The 17346-nt window shown below is 48.8% G+C and overlaps 1 protein-coding gene across 4 annotated transcripts in view; it reads right to left on the bottom strand.

The window, feature by feature from the left end:
• Positions 1–17346, bottom strand: part of BICDL1 (BICD family like cargo adaptor 1) — an 86492-nt gene that overhangs the window by 2249 nt on the left and 66897 nt on the right. For 2 of the 4 annotated variants that reach the window (XM_081037076.1, XM_081037077.1), the window contains 5 exons: positions 14811–14990; positions 13948–14166; positions 12692–12835; positions 7230–7360; positions 1855–1975 (listed from right to left, as the gene is read on the bottom strand). In XM_081037076.1, coding sequence (XP_080893202.1) covers positions 1855–1975; positions 7230–7360; positions 12692–12835; positions 13948–14166; positions 14811–14990 — 795 coding nt within the window. Of the gene's footprint in view, positions 1–971; positions 1081–1854; positions 1976–7229; positions 7361–12691; positions 12836–13947; positions 14167–14810; positions 14991–17346 lie in introns of all 4 variants that reach the window. The other 2 variants (XR_013992489.1, XM_081037078.1) reach the window with 2 other exon arrangements.

Below are 17346 nucleotides of genomic sequence, written 5' to 3'. Positions count from 1 at the left end.
CAAAGGCGGTCTGCAGCTAACAAAGTATGAAAAGCACTGCTTTAGAGAGATAAGCAGCCCTGTCCTGTGAAGTCAGCAGGAAACCTAACAAGCATGTATCTGCCTGATTCCTTCAGCCTTGAACCCCGGGGTCTGAGCAGCCACTCACTTGACGAGGGCAGGAAGTGGGGTTGGCGGGGCCTCTCTCCCTCAGCAGCTTGTCCATCACCTCCTACACTCTCACCCAAGCTCTCACCAGTGAGTGTCACTCAAATGTTTGCAGGTTTCAGTGTGAAACCATTTTCTTGGCCATGTCACCTCATGGCAGTAGGTATGAACCTGTTGTTCCCTCCCATGCTCATGTCCTGCTCTCCTCTCCTCCTACCCGTCTTTCTTCATACTCAACTTCCTTCCTGTACCCCTCTTCCTTCCAGAAATAGGAGAGACAGTCCCTACTTCCAGTATTCCAGCTCAAACCCTTGGCACCTGAACTTAATATGTGCTCAGTAAAATCTATGTTAAATACAACAGTAGGAATGTTAAAGCGTTCTTCAGAAACGCTTTCGAAGCTGCCAGTGTTTTTCTTCTGGCACACTGCAAACTGCATTTGGATACTTTCAAGTTTGTCCAGGTAACCCCATGGAATATATCACTTTAGAACCGTATACACACACATACGTGAGCTGCTCATAATTCCATGCCTGCCGTTACTTCTCTGAGCAAAACAATCCATTTATAAAGAGGTGGTACCAAGACACCAGGGGTCAGCTGGTCAGAAATAGCTCAGCCTGTTGGTACTGGGTCACGGGCTGCAGCATTCACTAGGTGTGATGGTAATGGGAGGAGGAGTCCGGGGCTCGATGTCACACCACACTGCACAGAGATGACGCTGGACTCCAGCACACACAACACAGTGGCCATGAGGGAGGTGACAGGGGCAGGACTTCAACGGCAGCAGGGGGAAGGGGAATGGGATGAGGGCTCAATCTCACCTCAAAGGCAGGAGGGGTGTACAACTAAAGCTGTTGATACGGGAACTGAGAAAGGCCACTAGATCAGAAACCAAAGGAGCCAGATAGTAAAAAGCCCTGAGGAAGCAAACTGTAGCCAGGAGAGAAGAGAAGAGAACAGGAGCAGTAAGCCAGGGCCCAGCTCTGGGGGTGAAAGCTCCCGCAGCCAGCTCAGCAGGACCCCTGCAGGACCGGTCACCGTTAACCTGCCCTCCGTGGCGGGGCTTGCCTGGTAAAGCCGAAGGTGGCTTTCCATCTGCCTGGTTAGGAGTTCTCGGGCAGTACTGTGAATCATGACACGCATATCCTGAAACTGTACTACCCTAACCTCACCGAGGAAAAGCAAGGACAGCCCTGGCCCAGGGGCCACGTTGGGCCTGGGATGGGGCAGGCTGCGTGGATTGAAAATGGCAGTCCTACAGTAAGACACACTGACTCACACTGTCCCCGGGCTTGCAGCATGACAGCACTCTTTGGAAAAAGGAAGCCGGCCTCAGAAAGGGAAGAGCCATAGCTGCCGGCAACCTGAGGGCTGCTGAACTATACCCGCCTGTGAATTTTCACTCAGTCACATAGGGCTTCCTGGGCCCTCCACGTTAACAGCTGATTTAAATAAAGCCACGACGATGACTAGCTTAAGAGGCCCCAGTTCCAAGCCCCAAATGGCACAACCTGCAGTTCACGGCTCTAGAGAACAGCCACAGGCATTCTTCCCCAGGGACTGGGGGAGCATGAGCTCGGAATTTCACCAGGTGAAGCCCGGGGCCGCTGCTCACCCACGCGCATCAGACCCTCCAATACCAAACTCCTTACCCTGCCGGTCTGAGTCCGCAGACTCCTGGAGTCTGGTCTTCCCTCCCCTTACCTGCCAAGCCTCCAGCTGCTGAGAGAGGTTCAGTTTCTGCTGAATAGCATCCAGCAGCTGGCTGTTCAGAGACATCATGTCCACCTTGCACTTGGCGAGTTCCAGCTCCACAGCATTCTTCCTGCAAACAGACAAGCCAGAGGGAGCATGGACACCTTGTGCCAGAAGCATCAGGTTCTCTACCTGGGGCACCTGGAGTCCACAGGATGAGGAAACAGGCTCTGACCCTAAATTCACAACCACAGTAACAGTAACTACGACGCCACTTGGAGAGGGTTGGGAAGTTTGCCACAGGCTTTCACAGACATTTTCTCAGTTTTCTAACCAACCTGTAGGTGAAGGGATTATCTGTCACCCCCATTTCACAGAAGTGGTTAAGAGGGTGACACATCAGGACTGGAACCCAGAGGAAATCAAAGGCCTCACACAGCCTAGGGAGCTGCTAATCCTTCCCCAAAGAGGCCAGTCTCCATGGAAGGTGGGGCCCCTCCTTTGCACTAGCAATGCCTCCCTTAAGGGACCTCAGAGACACACACGTGCAGAGGTGGCCACACGGGTGATCTTCACAGCTTAGCTAACCACAGTGGCCAACAAGTAGGGGGCTGGTGGTGAATATGATGGAATACGGTCACTAGTCACAGCCATGACGCCGACTCTTCCCTGGCAGTGGGGAAGTACTCATTACGTATTGGGCCTGGGGGAGGAAGCACCGCACAAGGTCTGATACGATACCTGCTTTGTAAAACAAACCTGCCTGTGTGTATTTGAAGGTCACAGACAAAAGTGTCTACTTGGTTATCTGTGGATGATCGCTGGTGGGTAACACACTTTTGCATTTTGTATTTTCATATTTTGACGTATTTCACATTACTTTGTAAACCGTCCCCGACACTGCTAAATCATAGTGCAATGCAAAAGAAAATTAATGTTTTTCGGTGCGGACGGGAATAAAAAGTGCAGGAGACTACCCAGGCAGCCTCTACGGTGGCACTGCATGCCAAAACGAGCATTATTTAGCCCTTGTCTTCATCAACCGTTACCTTTCACATTCGAAACGACAAAAACTAGTAAAAGTGTCTTCACTGCACAGGGCCAGCGACCACTGTGCCCGGCCCCAGGACAGCTTGGGGACTCAGGAACGCCCGCTACACTAAGCCACGCGGGGCCCCAAGACGGGGAGTTGGGGTAAAGCGTTCAGGCCACCACCGCGCCAGCACTTCCCCTCCGGCCCCCAGTCCTCCTCCCGACACCTCCGGGCCCCAGCACGGCCCGCCCGCCCTCTTAGAGAAGCGGCTCGGGACAGCACTCCGCTCCGCCCGCACTGCGGCTGCTGGGACAGGAGTCGAGCCTGTCCAATGGGCGCCGGCGTCTCACATGCCACAGCTGCCCTGTCACGGCCGCTGCCATTGGCCAACGGCAATCAGCGGAAATCCTCCCGTGGAGCCGGTTGTCATGGACGCCCAGCCGCCCACTCTCTAGGTACTGGAACGTCAGCACCCCTGGCGCCCCGCCCCGCCCCGCTGCAGCCTCGTGAGCTCCCGGTGTCTCCCGGCAGGTGGCGCCACGAGCAGCCCGGAGACCCTGGAATGGGTTAAGGCCGCTGGCTGGAGGGGTCCCCTTCCAGAAAGCCCCTGAAGCAGGTCCTGCCCTGCCCCCCTCCATATCCCGGCCTCCGACTGCACCGTCAGGAACCTTGGTGCTTGCCATTCACGAGAAACCCGAGGCCAGGAAAGCAAAGCTGCAGAAACCACTGATCAATACCAGGGTGCCCCCCAAAAATGTAGACAAGTGGACTCTTGGGTCAAGGTTGCTCAGGCAGTAGTTCGCTGTAATCAGCAGTGTCTGGACGCTGATGGCAACCACTGTGAGCCATTGTCATTGCAGAAGTCAAACGTGACTTGTACTCATCTTTTGTTATTGGTATATATTATAACTTTAACAGTTTTCCTTTCTTAAAATGTGTATATATTTTTTGCACCTTCTGTATATTAAGCACAGTTTTTAAAAGGGATATTTCAAAGGGCTAGAAGAAGTCTTTATAAAGTGAAACCACAAGTAACTGATTCCTTTTGTATTTATAAAGCAGACTGCTAGCCCCCAATTTTTGTTTTCAGTGAGGGCCTTTCACCTCCCAGGAGATGAAATTTGTTACTTCATTTTTCTGGAACTCATTGATCGTATAGGATAAGAAATGCCTTAAGATTCTTGCAGCCCAGTGAAGAGAGGGAAGTTATTTTTCATGGGGGTTATTTTTCTTGCAATCACCCATGACTACACATTAGAATCACAAGGTGGGTCAGGGGGACGCTTTTTAGAAGTAGCCCCAGACCCAGAGATTCAGCCTGAATTATTCTGGAGAGGGCCCTGGCATCCTGGGAGTTCCCCAGATGATTCTGAAGCGCAGTGTAGCCAGGATGGAGAATCAGAGATGATGTATGTGAAAGCATATTGTAAAACTCTTAAGGTCCACATTTAAATGATTCCTTAGGTCTGTTATCTCAATTCTTGTATACCAAGAATTTCATTTCTCAGAGACACAAAAAGAGAACTATCCTCTGGAGTGATCTCACCCCTCCCTGAGGTCCAGCCCTGTTTTATAGGGTCCTGGAAGGACAGGGGCCTCACTGCAGAGTCCCCCCTGACCAGGGAGGAGAATTTGGAACTGGACTTAGGGAGGAGAGTTTGCAAACCTGCTCAGACTCCAGGAGGTTAACTGGGCTTCCTTGACTGCATGCAAACAGAGTCATGTATTTCAAGGTTTCACGGAGTTTGGGTGGCTGTCACTCAGGTTCCACTTATTTTAACAGAGGGGGACTGGACCACTTGCTTCTTCTCTCCTGCACCCTGGTATTTTCCCCTGGTTCTGTCTCCCACCTCCCATGCTGATTACAGAGTATGGTCAGAGCTTGATGTTCAGTTTTATTCTACTTGTCTAGTTGAGAAAAAGGTGAGCAACCAGTTTCTACTTCTAACTTCCTTCTGTTTTTTATTCCCAATGGGCTTCCACAATCAGTACTTTAATTTTATCACTTTATGCCCTAAGTGTATGACACAATTTCACCCTTTGTTATTCATCAAAGTATGCTCCCACTCCAAAATATCACACTGCTTTTAAGTATCCACTAATTAAATCTATCAGGAATCCAGTGGCAAAGATACTGAGGAAAGAGTGAAGACAAAGAATATATAAAATGGAGCCACTTTAATCAAGCTGCTAAAATTAACATTATGAAGGTTGAAGAATGAGGAAAGACTTTATTCTTGCTTTACTAGCCTGGAAACTTAAATGTTTTCAACTTTCCCATCCTGGGTCAATGCCTGGATGTACATCTGGACATACACCAGACCTCCAGATAACCCTCTGATTATCCTCCTGAAGGACTCACGTATCCAGACCACCAGATGTGACCAGACCTCCTGGAAGCCATCCTCAAACCACCAGGCACTCATCATCCAGACCGTCTGACCTCTGACTGACAACTGTCCTGGACTAACCCTAGGGCTAAGAATCCAGTTTTAGGAACTCTTAACTTTCCTTGTTTGCTTTGGAACACTTCTGGGTTTTTGCTTAGCTGTATTCCCTAAGACCCTTGAATAAATCTCTAACATTTATTTCTAGCCAAAGACTCCAGTCTCTTTGAGTTCGTTCGGTAACACATAGGTTGGTGAGCCTCAGTGGGTATAAATGAACTGGAAACTGATAACTTGATATGAGGTTCTGACCAGAAAGAAAAGGGGGCCCGAAGGTAACACTAAGAAACGGAGATGATGAAAATGAGTAAAGAGAACATTAGGGTGGGGACAAGTGTGTGCGGAAGTGAGAAGGGGGAAGGTGTAGGGAATTTTAAAGTCAGAAATTAAAATGTGTCATATTATTTTTTTAAAAGGCATATAGTATCTAATTACAAATTGTTTCAAATAAGCTCCTTTTAGCATCTTGACAAGCCGGTAAGGGGAAAGGATGCAGGGACAGGAGTTGCAGACCCCAGGTGAAGGTCAGTGATTATCACTGACAATGATCCTGGGGAAAATGTCTCCGTTTCCGCATCTGTAAAATTCGGATTAAAAATTTTTACTTTTTGCTCTGGCTGGGAGGATTGTAGGATGAAAGTGTTTTGTAAACAGTAAAGTGATGTACAAATGTTGTTATTAATGTGTTGTAAAGTGCCCCCTAAGCAGACACATTTTTAGTACTTTTTATCTCCTTACACTCAATGAATAGGGTAGTAAGTAGTCTGAGTGCACGATAAATAATTTACAGGGGGGTGGGGAATATGTAAATAGGTGTTTTGCTTAAATGTATTTCCACATTTTTTCAATGTAAGAGAATGCATTTATGCATTTCTTTTCTGCTTTAGAAAACCCCAAAACAAACAAAAAAAGACCCAGTTTACTGGAAATACAGGGGACAGAAAAAAACGTTAAATGACAGTCGGGATGCAATCACACTCAGAATATAGAAAAACTGTGTGAGACAAATGATCCAGTTTCTTGAATAAAAAAATGCAAAAAAAAAAAAAAGGAAAAAAAAAGATGGAGGGGGAAGTGTTACAGATTTTTGGGACATAGCAACTAAATGCAATATATGGACTTTGGAGTCTGATTCAAATCAATTATAAAAAGACATTTATGATACAACTGGGGAAATTTGAACCCTGGATACTAAGAAATGATATTAAGAAATTATTGTATGGTTTTTTTCAAGTGTGATAGCTGTATTATGGTTGTGTGTTTTACAAAAAGAATCTTTTTCTAGTAGAGATTTATGCTGAAATGTTTATGGAGGTGCTGATGGGATGCCCTTGTGATCTGCTTCAGCACAGTCCAGTGGGGAGGTGGAGGAAGTGGGAGGACAGACGTGAAACACTAGCCATGTGCTGACTAGTGTTGAGGCTGAGAGGTGCGTAAGTGGGGATTCATCTTATGTTTCCTACTTTAGTGTGTGCTTGGAAATGTCCATCATGAAAGTAAAAAAAAAACAAAACCCAACAACCCACAAAAAAAACAAAACTGAGGCGGTGTGTGTGTGTGTGTGTGTGTGTGTGTGTGTGTGTGTAGAAACTGAAAGGCTCTCTAAGATGTAAGTTGGAAATAAACAAGACATGTAGCGCATCATACCTTTGATGTTTTAAGAAGACCCATGACAACTGTATTGTATCTATGCCTGCATACACATAGGAAAAAGACCTGCAGACCATGCATACCCAACTTTCAATAGCAGTGCTTGTACAGAGAGAATGGGGTGCGGTGGGGGTGGGAAGTAGGGAAACTCACTTTCACTTTTACATTCTTCTATGCGACTTAACTTCAAGTTGACCACACAACCGTACTGCTGCACTTAAAAGAGTAAACCGGAACCCGTCACGCGCACTCACTTTGCAATGGCCTCATCCCGGTCTCTGATGGCCTTCTGAAGCTGCTCCTTCGGTTCCTTGTCCTCAGATGTCACTCTGAGTCGGTCTCTTTCCTCCTTCAGTGCCGTCATCTCCACACTCAGCAGTGTCACCTAAAGGGAGACAAAAGGGATGCCTATAATGATGTCGTAACTGTTGCTGGCCTGGGGTACTTCCCTCAGAGAGGGACAAAGGAGCGAGAAGCTCAGGTAGCTGCGGGGCCTGTGTGCCACGCGGCCTGTGTGCCATGCAGGTGTGGTAGCTTCCCGCTGCCCCTGCTCCCAGGGAGGCCCGTCTCTGCCCGAGAAGGGAAGCCACATGCTAGCTAGGCTGCAGCTCAGTGGCAGGGAGGCCAAGGGCTGGGGTGTACTGCAGCCATGGGGCCAGATCCCCTTTGTACACCGAACACCACACCACCTCCTTCATTGCAAAACAATCCCAGGAAATGAAGACTACACATCCCTCAGGGCTCTGAAACACATTTTTGGGGGGTAGGGATTCAAGTTTTGTTTCCCTCCACATGGAGCACTGTTCTCCACAGGGCCCTGGCTCGTCCTACAGCCTGGGACCTGGCTCCCGTCTCTGTGACAGCACTTAATACAGCCTGGCTCGTCCATTTTCATTCTGTTCCCCAGGTCAAAGCCACATGAATTTGGACATCTAAATGACGTTATCACCTTTTACTTCAAACCTGTTAGGTTTCTGGGGTGCAGGCCTCGTGACTGGCACCATAGCCTGTTTACTGGTAGTGAGGTGCCTTCCTAGTGGTTTCCTTGGTGGCCACAGCTCACACTGTATAGTAACCCCTGACACTTTGGGCTCTGTGACGGTTAGAAGTGTGCTCTATTTGTACATCTCAGAGCCTGGCTGGGTATGATGCTTAATCCCAAAATGCTTGTGCACTGAGTGGACAGTTGTCATTTTCTGGCTAATCATCATCCAAAAATCCCTATTCTGGGGGCATTCCTGCTTGCGTCAGTCTTGGTGGCAGACATGACATGGCCTCTCCCACTAAAGAAGCCCAAAGGGAGAGACCTATGCCATTTCCTAGGCACCTGGGCAGGGGTATGAGACCTAGACTTGCCAGTCACAACCCCCTACCTGGGACTGCATGTCTTGAGGGTACTGCAAAGCCACAGGCCATTGGGAAATTACTACCTGGACAGCAGTGTCACCCCACTTCCCACGGCTCCTTCCTCTTTCCTTTGGAGCTCAGTTCTCCAGCCTTCCTGCTGATTGCATGAGCTATCACATTTAATTCCAATACATTCTCTTTCTGCTTAAGTTGAGTGTGTTTCTGTTGTTTGCAACTAGAAACCCTGACTGGTAGAGCTTTCAGTAAATATTTGTTGAATGAATAGAAAGGTGGGGGTACCGTCTCATAGCCGATAGCATCAGCCTGGAGTCGGGATACCTGACCCTGCCCTCTTGTTAAATATTACACATACTTTGACATTTTTCCAAACGAGGATCCATCCATATAGATCTATCCCTCCCACTAGGGGACAGATGTCACCTTTCAGAACACTCCTCTGCTTTTCAAGTTCCACGTCTAATCATCCTTGGACAGAATGAAACTGAGCAAAAGGCCCCAGGACTAAGGTTGAAGATCAAGCTTCGCTGAGACACTCCAGACTCCCGAGACCAAGACAGCAGAGTTGCCAGCTGCGGGGGCTTTTGTGGTGGGGCCAGCTGGGCGACCAGGGTCCGAAGCCTTAGAGGCTGTGGCATGCATATGTGGCTAGCCCTGAGGCAGACAAGGCAGCAGGTGAGAAGCCCAGCCTCACCCCATTTGTGAGCAGCTTCTGCAGCCCACAGGCCAGAACGCAAGATGCAGAAAGCACCTGGCAGAGACAGCCAGACCTCCTCAGGCCAAATGAGAGCTAACCTGGCCTCGGGCCGGCCAGGGGGCAGCCAGGTGTTCTGCCAGCTGAGTACATGACAGATTCAAGTACAGGCTAGGCAGCAAATGCCAACACTTAGTATGTTCCACATAAAACTCCACAAGAACTTTTTGCTTTGACCTGGGAAACCTGGTCAAGGTAGAGACTACCAGCTATCTGCCTCAGAAGTGACAAGGGACTTACCCTCTCTGAACTATAATACTTTTCATAAAGAGAAAACAAATAACCATTCCCCACCATCAAACAAGATGAGTAACACCCAGAACTCAGCTCAGTGCCTGGCACATGACTGTAAGTTCCGACCACACCCCACCCCCCTTTCGGGACCTACTTGTTGATGGCTGCCATGAGGACTGACCTGGCTTGTTTATACAATGACAGGTCACAGCCACCCTGAAATCCACTTCTCCCAATAAGGTTGGTGTCCTCACAACTGAACAGCATGAAAGAAAGCATCCTGAAGTTAAATATCTAGGGCTTTGTTTGCCCTTTTGACAGTTATCTGTGTGGCTACTCTACGCAAGGCACTGTGCTGGATGCTTTAGAAGAGAAGTCAGGCCTCCAGCTTGTCGTCGTGGGGGCCCACAGTTTGGGGAGACAAGATGGGAGTGCGGGCAACCATGACAGAGCAGGGCCAGGGCAGTTCCATGAGGAAGGGAATCAAGAGTTTCAAGGAGGAAGTGAAACCTGATCAGGAACTGGAAGGATGAGTAAGGCTGAGACATGGGCAGGTGGCAGAGGCGAGTCTTCCGAGCAGAGACACCCAGATGTGAGAAAGCATGGGGAGTGTGTGCCATGCCCTTTTATAGCCTATATTCAATTCTGCTCAAGCAAAGGAGGTGAAATGGAAACAACAGGAAAGAAGCCAGATGGCGAGAGGCTTCCCAGGACTTGCTGATGGGAAGTCAATCCAGAACTTGCAAAGGTGCCCCATTTTCAAGTCGTGCTTCAGGAAGATCAACCCAAATCATGTGGAATGGGCTGGCGGAAGGCAGATACACGGGAAGTATGATTAAAGCCAGGGAGAGGAAGAATGAAGGTGTGCCGTCGGGCAGTGGCTAGGTCAATGGAGGAGAGGCCACACTGAAGGTTCACAGGTGACCCTGGTGGAGGGTCACCAGGCTTCATCAGTGAAGGCCCGGACTGTTTCTCGTTCACGGTCCCTGTGTCTACCAATGTCCCTCCTGGAGTAACTGGCGTGCACTCCAGTCAAGCACGAAGGAGCCAAACGACCAGACCAGGACTGTTTCTTACTGTACCTCCCACAACCTGGTTTACTGGCCCTGGCATCGGCTGAGGGGTCCCACGGGTAACTAGTTTTCATATTGCTCTGAAGTTCCTCTCAGCAGCTGCTCCAGACCCCAGTCAGCCCTCACCAGGATTATTAAAAGCAGGAGCCTAGAGAGTTGTGGGGAGTGGAGAAGAGGGGGAAAGGGGGTGAGAGGGAGCTCTCCACGGCACCAGGGTGTGGGGCAAATCTTCAGATCTGCCTCCGGTTGTTGCCTCAAACAGATAATTATGAGTTCTATCAAACCTGAGCTCTCTTTCTTTCACTTAAAAATTTGAGTGGGCTTCTGAGGGCGTGGGGTGCTGCTGGTCACTTCACCGTCGGGCCCCACGTCTTTTACCTCTGGCCTAGTTTCCAGGAGGGAGGCCGGATCGCCAATCAGATGAGGCTGGACCCTGGTCTCCGCACTGTCTGTTGGAACCTTGGCTCCACAAAACCGTGTCTGGACCCTGCCCCCAAAAGGTACAAAGCTGGTCTGACTGCCTTCACGATGTGAGGGGTCCTGGGCTGCAGGGGCGCTGTCACGTTCGCACTGTGCCACACAGGCACACGGTAGGTGCTCGCAGGTGCTGAACTCACTGCGCCTGAGGAACAGCACGCCCGCTGTGACAGCTGCCATCGCCACTGTCATTCTGGAACTCAATCTGCGTCCCAGCCCACTGCCTTGGAGGGCAGTTATTCCCATGGGACAGTTTTGCGTAGACACAGCCTGGCTGAGAGGTTTGCTGCTCGGACTGAGCTTTTGGGAAGAGATGACCTATGGGAGAGACCCAGTGCTCCACTCCATGTGGGACCCAGCGTATCATCTGCTTGACGAGCTATTTGAGAGGGAATCCACAGGAAGTGGCCTTCACCAGGGGTCAGCTGAACTTGTAAGGAAGACCCTGGTGGAGATGGCTTCCTAAACAGTTCCACAGCCAACTCACAGCAACCGGCACCTTGCTGAGGTTTCTGAATGAAATAATGCCCTCTGGTGTTTCCAGTTTTATAATTCTGAGAAGCAGCAACACAAAACAAAACGAGAAGCTTGCCCTTCTCAAAGAGCTGATAAGCAGAAGCACCCCACAGAGATGTAAATAGGCTTTAAAATAGGTGAAACTTTTATTAATCCCAAGAACTTTTAGATCCACTTTCTCTTGCATTTTATTCTCCGGTTTGGAAGATCTGTCCTTAAGTCTGAACCACTCCCTGGCCAAACGACCACATGACAGACTTAGGTTTTAGGCATTAGAACTTCTCTGGCTGCTCAAACCCACTCCCCACATTTTGCCAGGAACAAGCTACAGCTTTCAATTGCGTCTCTCTGTCCTTGTTACCTGGTCATTCACAATGAGTGCAGTGGTGGCTGTGTATGGGACTCCCAACAGCTTCCAAGAGAATAATATTAGGAAGTCTAATGGGCACAACCCAAGAAAAGACAGGAGTTTATTTCTATAAGGTTCTTTAAATTTAAGAAATACTGATTGAAGCAAAAGCCAGGCTTAAGTTCCATCTCTCAGCAGTTTTATGCAGCAGGAAAGACGACTGGCTTTGGACAAGGCAAGAAGCGGGCAGGCTGGGTGGGGGCAGCGTTTAAAATGCTGCCTGTCTGGTGTCCCCCACAAATGGGATAGAACCTGTACAAATGAACCTAGTCAAAAGGAAAAGCCTTTATTTATCTCCTAGGATAATTTTTAGAAGCTCCTTTCTGGGTGGGGCTAGCTACTAAGCCCTTTAGTAAAACTTTTCAGATCAGAATACAGACGTCCTGCGCCAGTGTTCTCAAGAGGCGAAACCATGATCAAACGGGTAAAGGACAGCGAAAGCAGCAGTAAGTGCTTCTAAAGCTGAAAAACAGGCTGACAGAGGTGACGGCTCTCACAAAGAGAGGAAAGGCCTGCAAAGATCAATCCTTGGTTTGCAAACTTCCTGGCTCAAAAGCTGCTGGAGGAAGAGCCCCAAGTGTCCTGGGAGCTGTGGCACTTAAAACATCAGGCTCCACCAGATGACTCGGGCTCTATAGAAGGCCACGTGTCTCTGGAGGAAGCAGAGCGTCATCTATTCTTATCCCTGACAATTTTACTTTGGGCTAAACCAGAGGGTTGGCTTCTTCTCTTGAAGGCACCCGGCTCATCTCAACTTCAGATCCGAGGATCTGTCAGAGGAAACCTGCTCCTTAAATACACATGGGAGAGGGAAACTCACAAGGGTCCCAGGAGAGCCCAGGGACACCTGCCTATTCCCTGCACTGCACTGAGGATGGAGGTGCTCACCTGACTGTGGAGTCGCTGCAGCTCTTCTAGGCTTTGCCTCAGTTTACCCCTCTCTCCCTCCATGAGTTCCCTTAGGGCTCTTGAATCCTCACTGGTCTGCCTTATCTGCTCTTCTAAGGAGTCATCATCAATTCTCCGAGAGTTCTGACAGCAAAAGAGAGTGAGCCAGACACCCAGAGAGATGGTGAGAGTGGAGGGAAGTGAAGAGACGGTTCGTGAGAGAGGAAGAGACAGGGGAGAGTTGGGGAGGAGAGAGGGCAATGATGGGGAAGGGAGTGAAGAGATGGTTGTTTGGGGGGCAGTAAGAAAGCAGGAGACGGGCAGAGAGCGGGAAGGAGAGAAAAGACAAAAGAGGAAAGAAAGGGTTAGAGGCGAGTGATTCATTGTGCAATTCCAATCTGCAAACAATACCTAGACATTTATTTCACTTTTGTTTCAGGTTTCAGGGAAGGGAAATTATGTGGAGTGAACAGTACACCTCACTCTAACAGCTCCCTTTTCCTACAGGGACTCTGGCCTGTATACTGCAACACATTCCACAGATCAACACAGCACATTCAGATAAGGACAACCACGCTCTCATCTTCATCTAATAGGGGGAGAAAGACACAACTAGTCTGTAGGAGGATTGAAACTCAGGAGAAGCAACAGCCTGAGAGCTGGGAGTGAGTGGACAGTGAGGCTGGCAGAAATCTCTCAGGAAGCCACGAGAAATACCAGTCTGCCAGGAGGCCCACGGGAACATTCCTCTCCTCCACAAGGGCCACAGCTGGAATTCTCAAGGGCCCTCCCTGTTGGTCTTCTCAACTTTCTGTGCTCACTTACATCCATTTAGCAGAAGCTTCAGATCTACCTTTTAAGTGTGCCTGTTCATAGCTAACCCCATCACTAGGACCAATGGGCTACTGAAAAGTAACTTAAGAGTTTTTACCTGGATCCAAATCTCTACATTCAAAGCTTCCAAGGAAAGCCCTGGAAGTAGAGGCCACCATGGCCTGTACATACTCTATGGACAAGAGACTCCATTTGTCTCCTGGTGGCTGCAGGACGATGCCCATGGAGCTTTCCATCCCTGGCACTCACTCCCTCTGCTCGATCACCAGTGTTCAGGGCTCTCAAACAAGGGCTCAGAAAAAAATTCTTGCAGATTTTATAAGGTTCCGGGTTCCAGGGTTCACCTCACTCTCTGCGCATGGTTTCAGCCTCCCATTAGCCGGGTTCTGTGGGGTAAGGAGTCTCTCAGCCCGGCTTCTTACCGTGGGATCCATGCCATCCACAATGCTCTGTATCAGTCTCTTGAGCTCATTGAGGGCAGTGCGCAAGCTGCCGGCTGGCACATCCTTGGCAGACGAGGTTTCTGAAGACTCGTCCATTGAGGAGTCCGTGGAGACGGCCGAGTCAGCACTGTCGTTTCCTCGAAGGTGTGAGCAGAGATAGCGAACCTGGCAGTAGGCTTCCCAGAGCTGCAGTCTCAGCTGCGTCACAAAGAATTATTCTTGATTATGGGTTCTAGAGAATACTGCCACCCGGTCATCTATTTTTAGTATACGAACTCAAGCATCCAAGATACTACTTCTAGGAGAAAGTTTTGTTTTTGTTTTTGTTTTTTTTAAATCACCTGCCCCAAGAAATACTGATACTTACTTTGGGCCCAGTACATCTATACAGACTCCCAATTCTTATTGTCCCTGCCCTCTAGCCCCTCCCACTTGCAAAGAAACCACTTCTTTACATTAGTCAGTTACTTTGGTGGGAGTCTGCGCATGATTAGGGGGATGAGTGGTTATGAGTAGCATGAAAAGAAGCCAACAGGATGGATCACAAATGACCTAGAACCCTGTCAATACCAGAGATATGAGGCTGATGATTAAAGCATTTCCTAAGACGTGCTGGGGTGACAGTGAGCCAGGGACACGCTTCAGTCAGGGCCTGCTTCCTGACAGCTCCAGTCAGCAGGCTGAGGGGCTTGCAGAGGTGCAGGGCTGCAGACCCTTGCTGGGCTGAAGCTGAAACGGTAGGCACTGGGCCACAGGGAGGAATGATGGGCTCTGGAAGTTCGGCGCCTGCCCCCAGGACCCCCGGGCAACCTCACGTGCCAGAGCGACAGGGATGTCAGCACCTGCTCTCTCTCTTGTTCCAGCTCTTCCGCCTCCATGCTCTGCTCGATCTCGGACAGGAGGGACGTGCTGGTGGCGGCACAACTCTGCAGACTCCTCTCCTCGGTGAGCTCTTCCACCTTCACCTGTAGCTGTCGGTAGGAGAGCCGCACCTCCTGGAGCTCCAGTTGGCTTTGGTGCAGCTTTCAAAGAGACAGCAAATGGTCATGAGGCTTGCCAAAACCAAAACAAACAAGGAACACTGACCTGGAACCTGATCATACTTCTAGATCCAACCACCAATTTACGGAAAGATACAGAGGCGGGAGGAACATGTTAGATTACATTAGGGGGTTACAGTCAGCAAAATCAGATTTGGGAATTCTACAGCACAAACAGCTCAGTTTCTTCAACAGATAAATTTCAAGGGGAAAAAAAGATAAAGGGGGAACCTATGGATTAAAAGAGACTTAAGAGACATCGACCAAATGCAATGTAGGCTTATTGTAATTTACCTCGACTCAAATGAAAAATGTGAAAAACAATTGTGACATTTATAATACACCTGAAAATCTGAACACTGACCACATATGTGATGATATTAAAGAAATACTGCTAAATTTTTTTAGGTATACTAGTGCTGTGGTTATATTTTTTAAAATTTCTTATCACTTAGAGGTATTTGTTATTTACAGATGAAATTATAAAAGTTCTGGGGTGTACTTTAAAATAATACATGAGAGGAGCCAATGGATGCAATGAAGATGGGGCAGGACTGGCCAGGGACCGACAGTTTGTAGAGCTGGGCAGTGGGGTACCTGGGGCATCATCACACTATTCTCCTTCTGAGTTTGTCTGAAATTCTCCGTAATAAAAATTTAAACACACACACACAGTAAGATACCATTAGACTCTCACCAGACTGGCTGAAATGAATTCATAAATAACAACAAAATAGTATCAAGTATTAATGAAGACATAGAACAACTGGGACTCTGTGCTGGTGGGAATGGAAGCTGTACAACCACTTTGGACAACTGTTTCGCAATTTCCGATGAGTGAAACATACGCCCATCCTGTGAGCCAGAGGGACCACTCTTGGGGTGTAGACCCAACACCAATGACTGCATATGTGCACAAAGGACCAACAGGATATCGCAACAGCATTGTTTGTAAGAGCAACAAATGGGAAACAATATTCACACAGATATATTCCCATGCTGGAATGCTAGACCGCAGTGAAAAAAGAACACACTGCTACCATAGGCCACAACATGGAGGAATTCCGTAAGACACGATGTTGCACAAAAGCCAGGCATACGACAACATATGCTGTACGATGCCATTTATAAAAAGTGCCAAAACTTCACTGAGATACAAAAGATGAAAGTCAGAATAGATGCCTGTTTTCAAGGAAGTGGTAGGGTACTGACGGGGTGGGGGTTAGAAGGAGGCTTGTGGGGTGCTCCTAACGGGCTATATGTTGATCTGGGTGGTGGTTACACAGGTGTATAAACTTGTAAACATTCATTAGGCTGTCCACTTAAGATTTGCTCGCTTTACTATATGTATGTTGTATTTTAATGAAAAAGTTAAGGTTGTCTGGAAGAGCTGGGGGTGGGATTAGAATAACATCTGGGTAGTAATACCAAGAGTTTCCAAGCCCATGGGAAAGGCAGTCTCTCCCTTTGTGTCACACCGCACTGTTTACAGACAAAGCCCAGGCCTGGGAAGGGCCTGACACAGCATCTGCGGCTCCTTTTGGCTCCGAGGAGAGCGATGCCAGTGGTAGAGAGGGGACGGCAATGCAGGTATCATGGCTTATAGGAGGGAGGGCTCCTTCCCTCTCTCGCTGCAGCTACTTCACCCCTCTCTGCATTCTCTGTGGCCCCTTCCCTGCGGAGTCCAAACCGTCAGCCTTCGCTGGTGACATTACTATTGCTGAAGGTGCGGGTCGACTCCACCATGACTGCTGAACGCCACACTCATACTAGAGCACTCCACCACACTGGCTTTTAACATAAGACCCTATTGCAGCACCTTTATCCATTTGCTAAGCACTATACTTATGTCCACATACCACACCTGCACGACGCACTGTTTCCTACTCTTGTATTTGGAGATTGACCCCACAAAATATTTTTTTGGGGGAGTGGCGGAGAAGAACTTCCTGGGATTTAAATCTAACTAATTTATCCTCTTACAAAATAGCACTTCTGGGGTCATCCCTGTTCACTAAAAATAGAGTGGACACTGTGCTGTCTTTTCCAGACTGTTGGCGAGGTGGGCTTGTGGCTGCAGCAGAGATGCAGAGACCAAGGGGCAGCAGGCAGCAGCTCTGAGCTCTGTAGTTCTCGTGAAAGGAGCAAGCTACCTTGCAGAGCCTTCAGCCAATTTGTTGTTTGTCCTGGGAGCCTCACTTCTGCAGGTCAGTACTGGAGAATGGTTGGCCTGGAAGTGCCTTAACTAGAAGAGTTTGAATCCTGGCAGCTCAGAGAACGAAAAAGGAATTAGCAAGCCTGCTCTGCACGGTTCCGTGGATCAGCAACACCTGCTGGT

This window comes from Rhinolophus hipposideros (genome assembly GCF_964194185.1).
Source record: "Rhinolophus hipposideros genome assembly, chromosome: 24".
Taxonomy (NCBI): domain Eukaryota; kingdom Metazoa; phylum Chordata; class Mammalia; order Chiroptera; family Rhinolophidae; genus Rhinolophus; species Rhinolophus hipposideros.
Note: the sequence above shows the minus strand (reverse complement) of the source record. Positions and strands in the feature narration are given on the sequence as shown.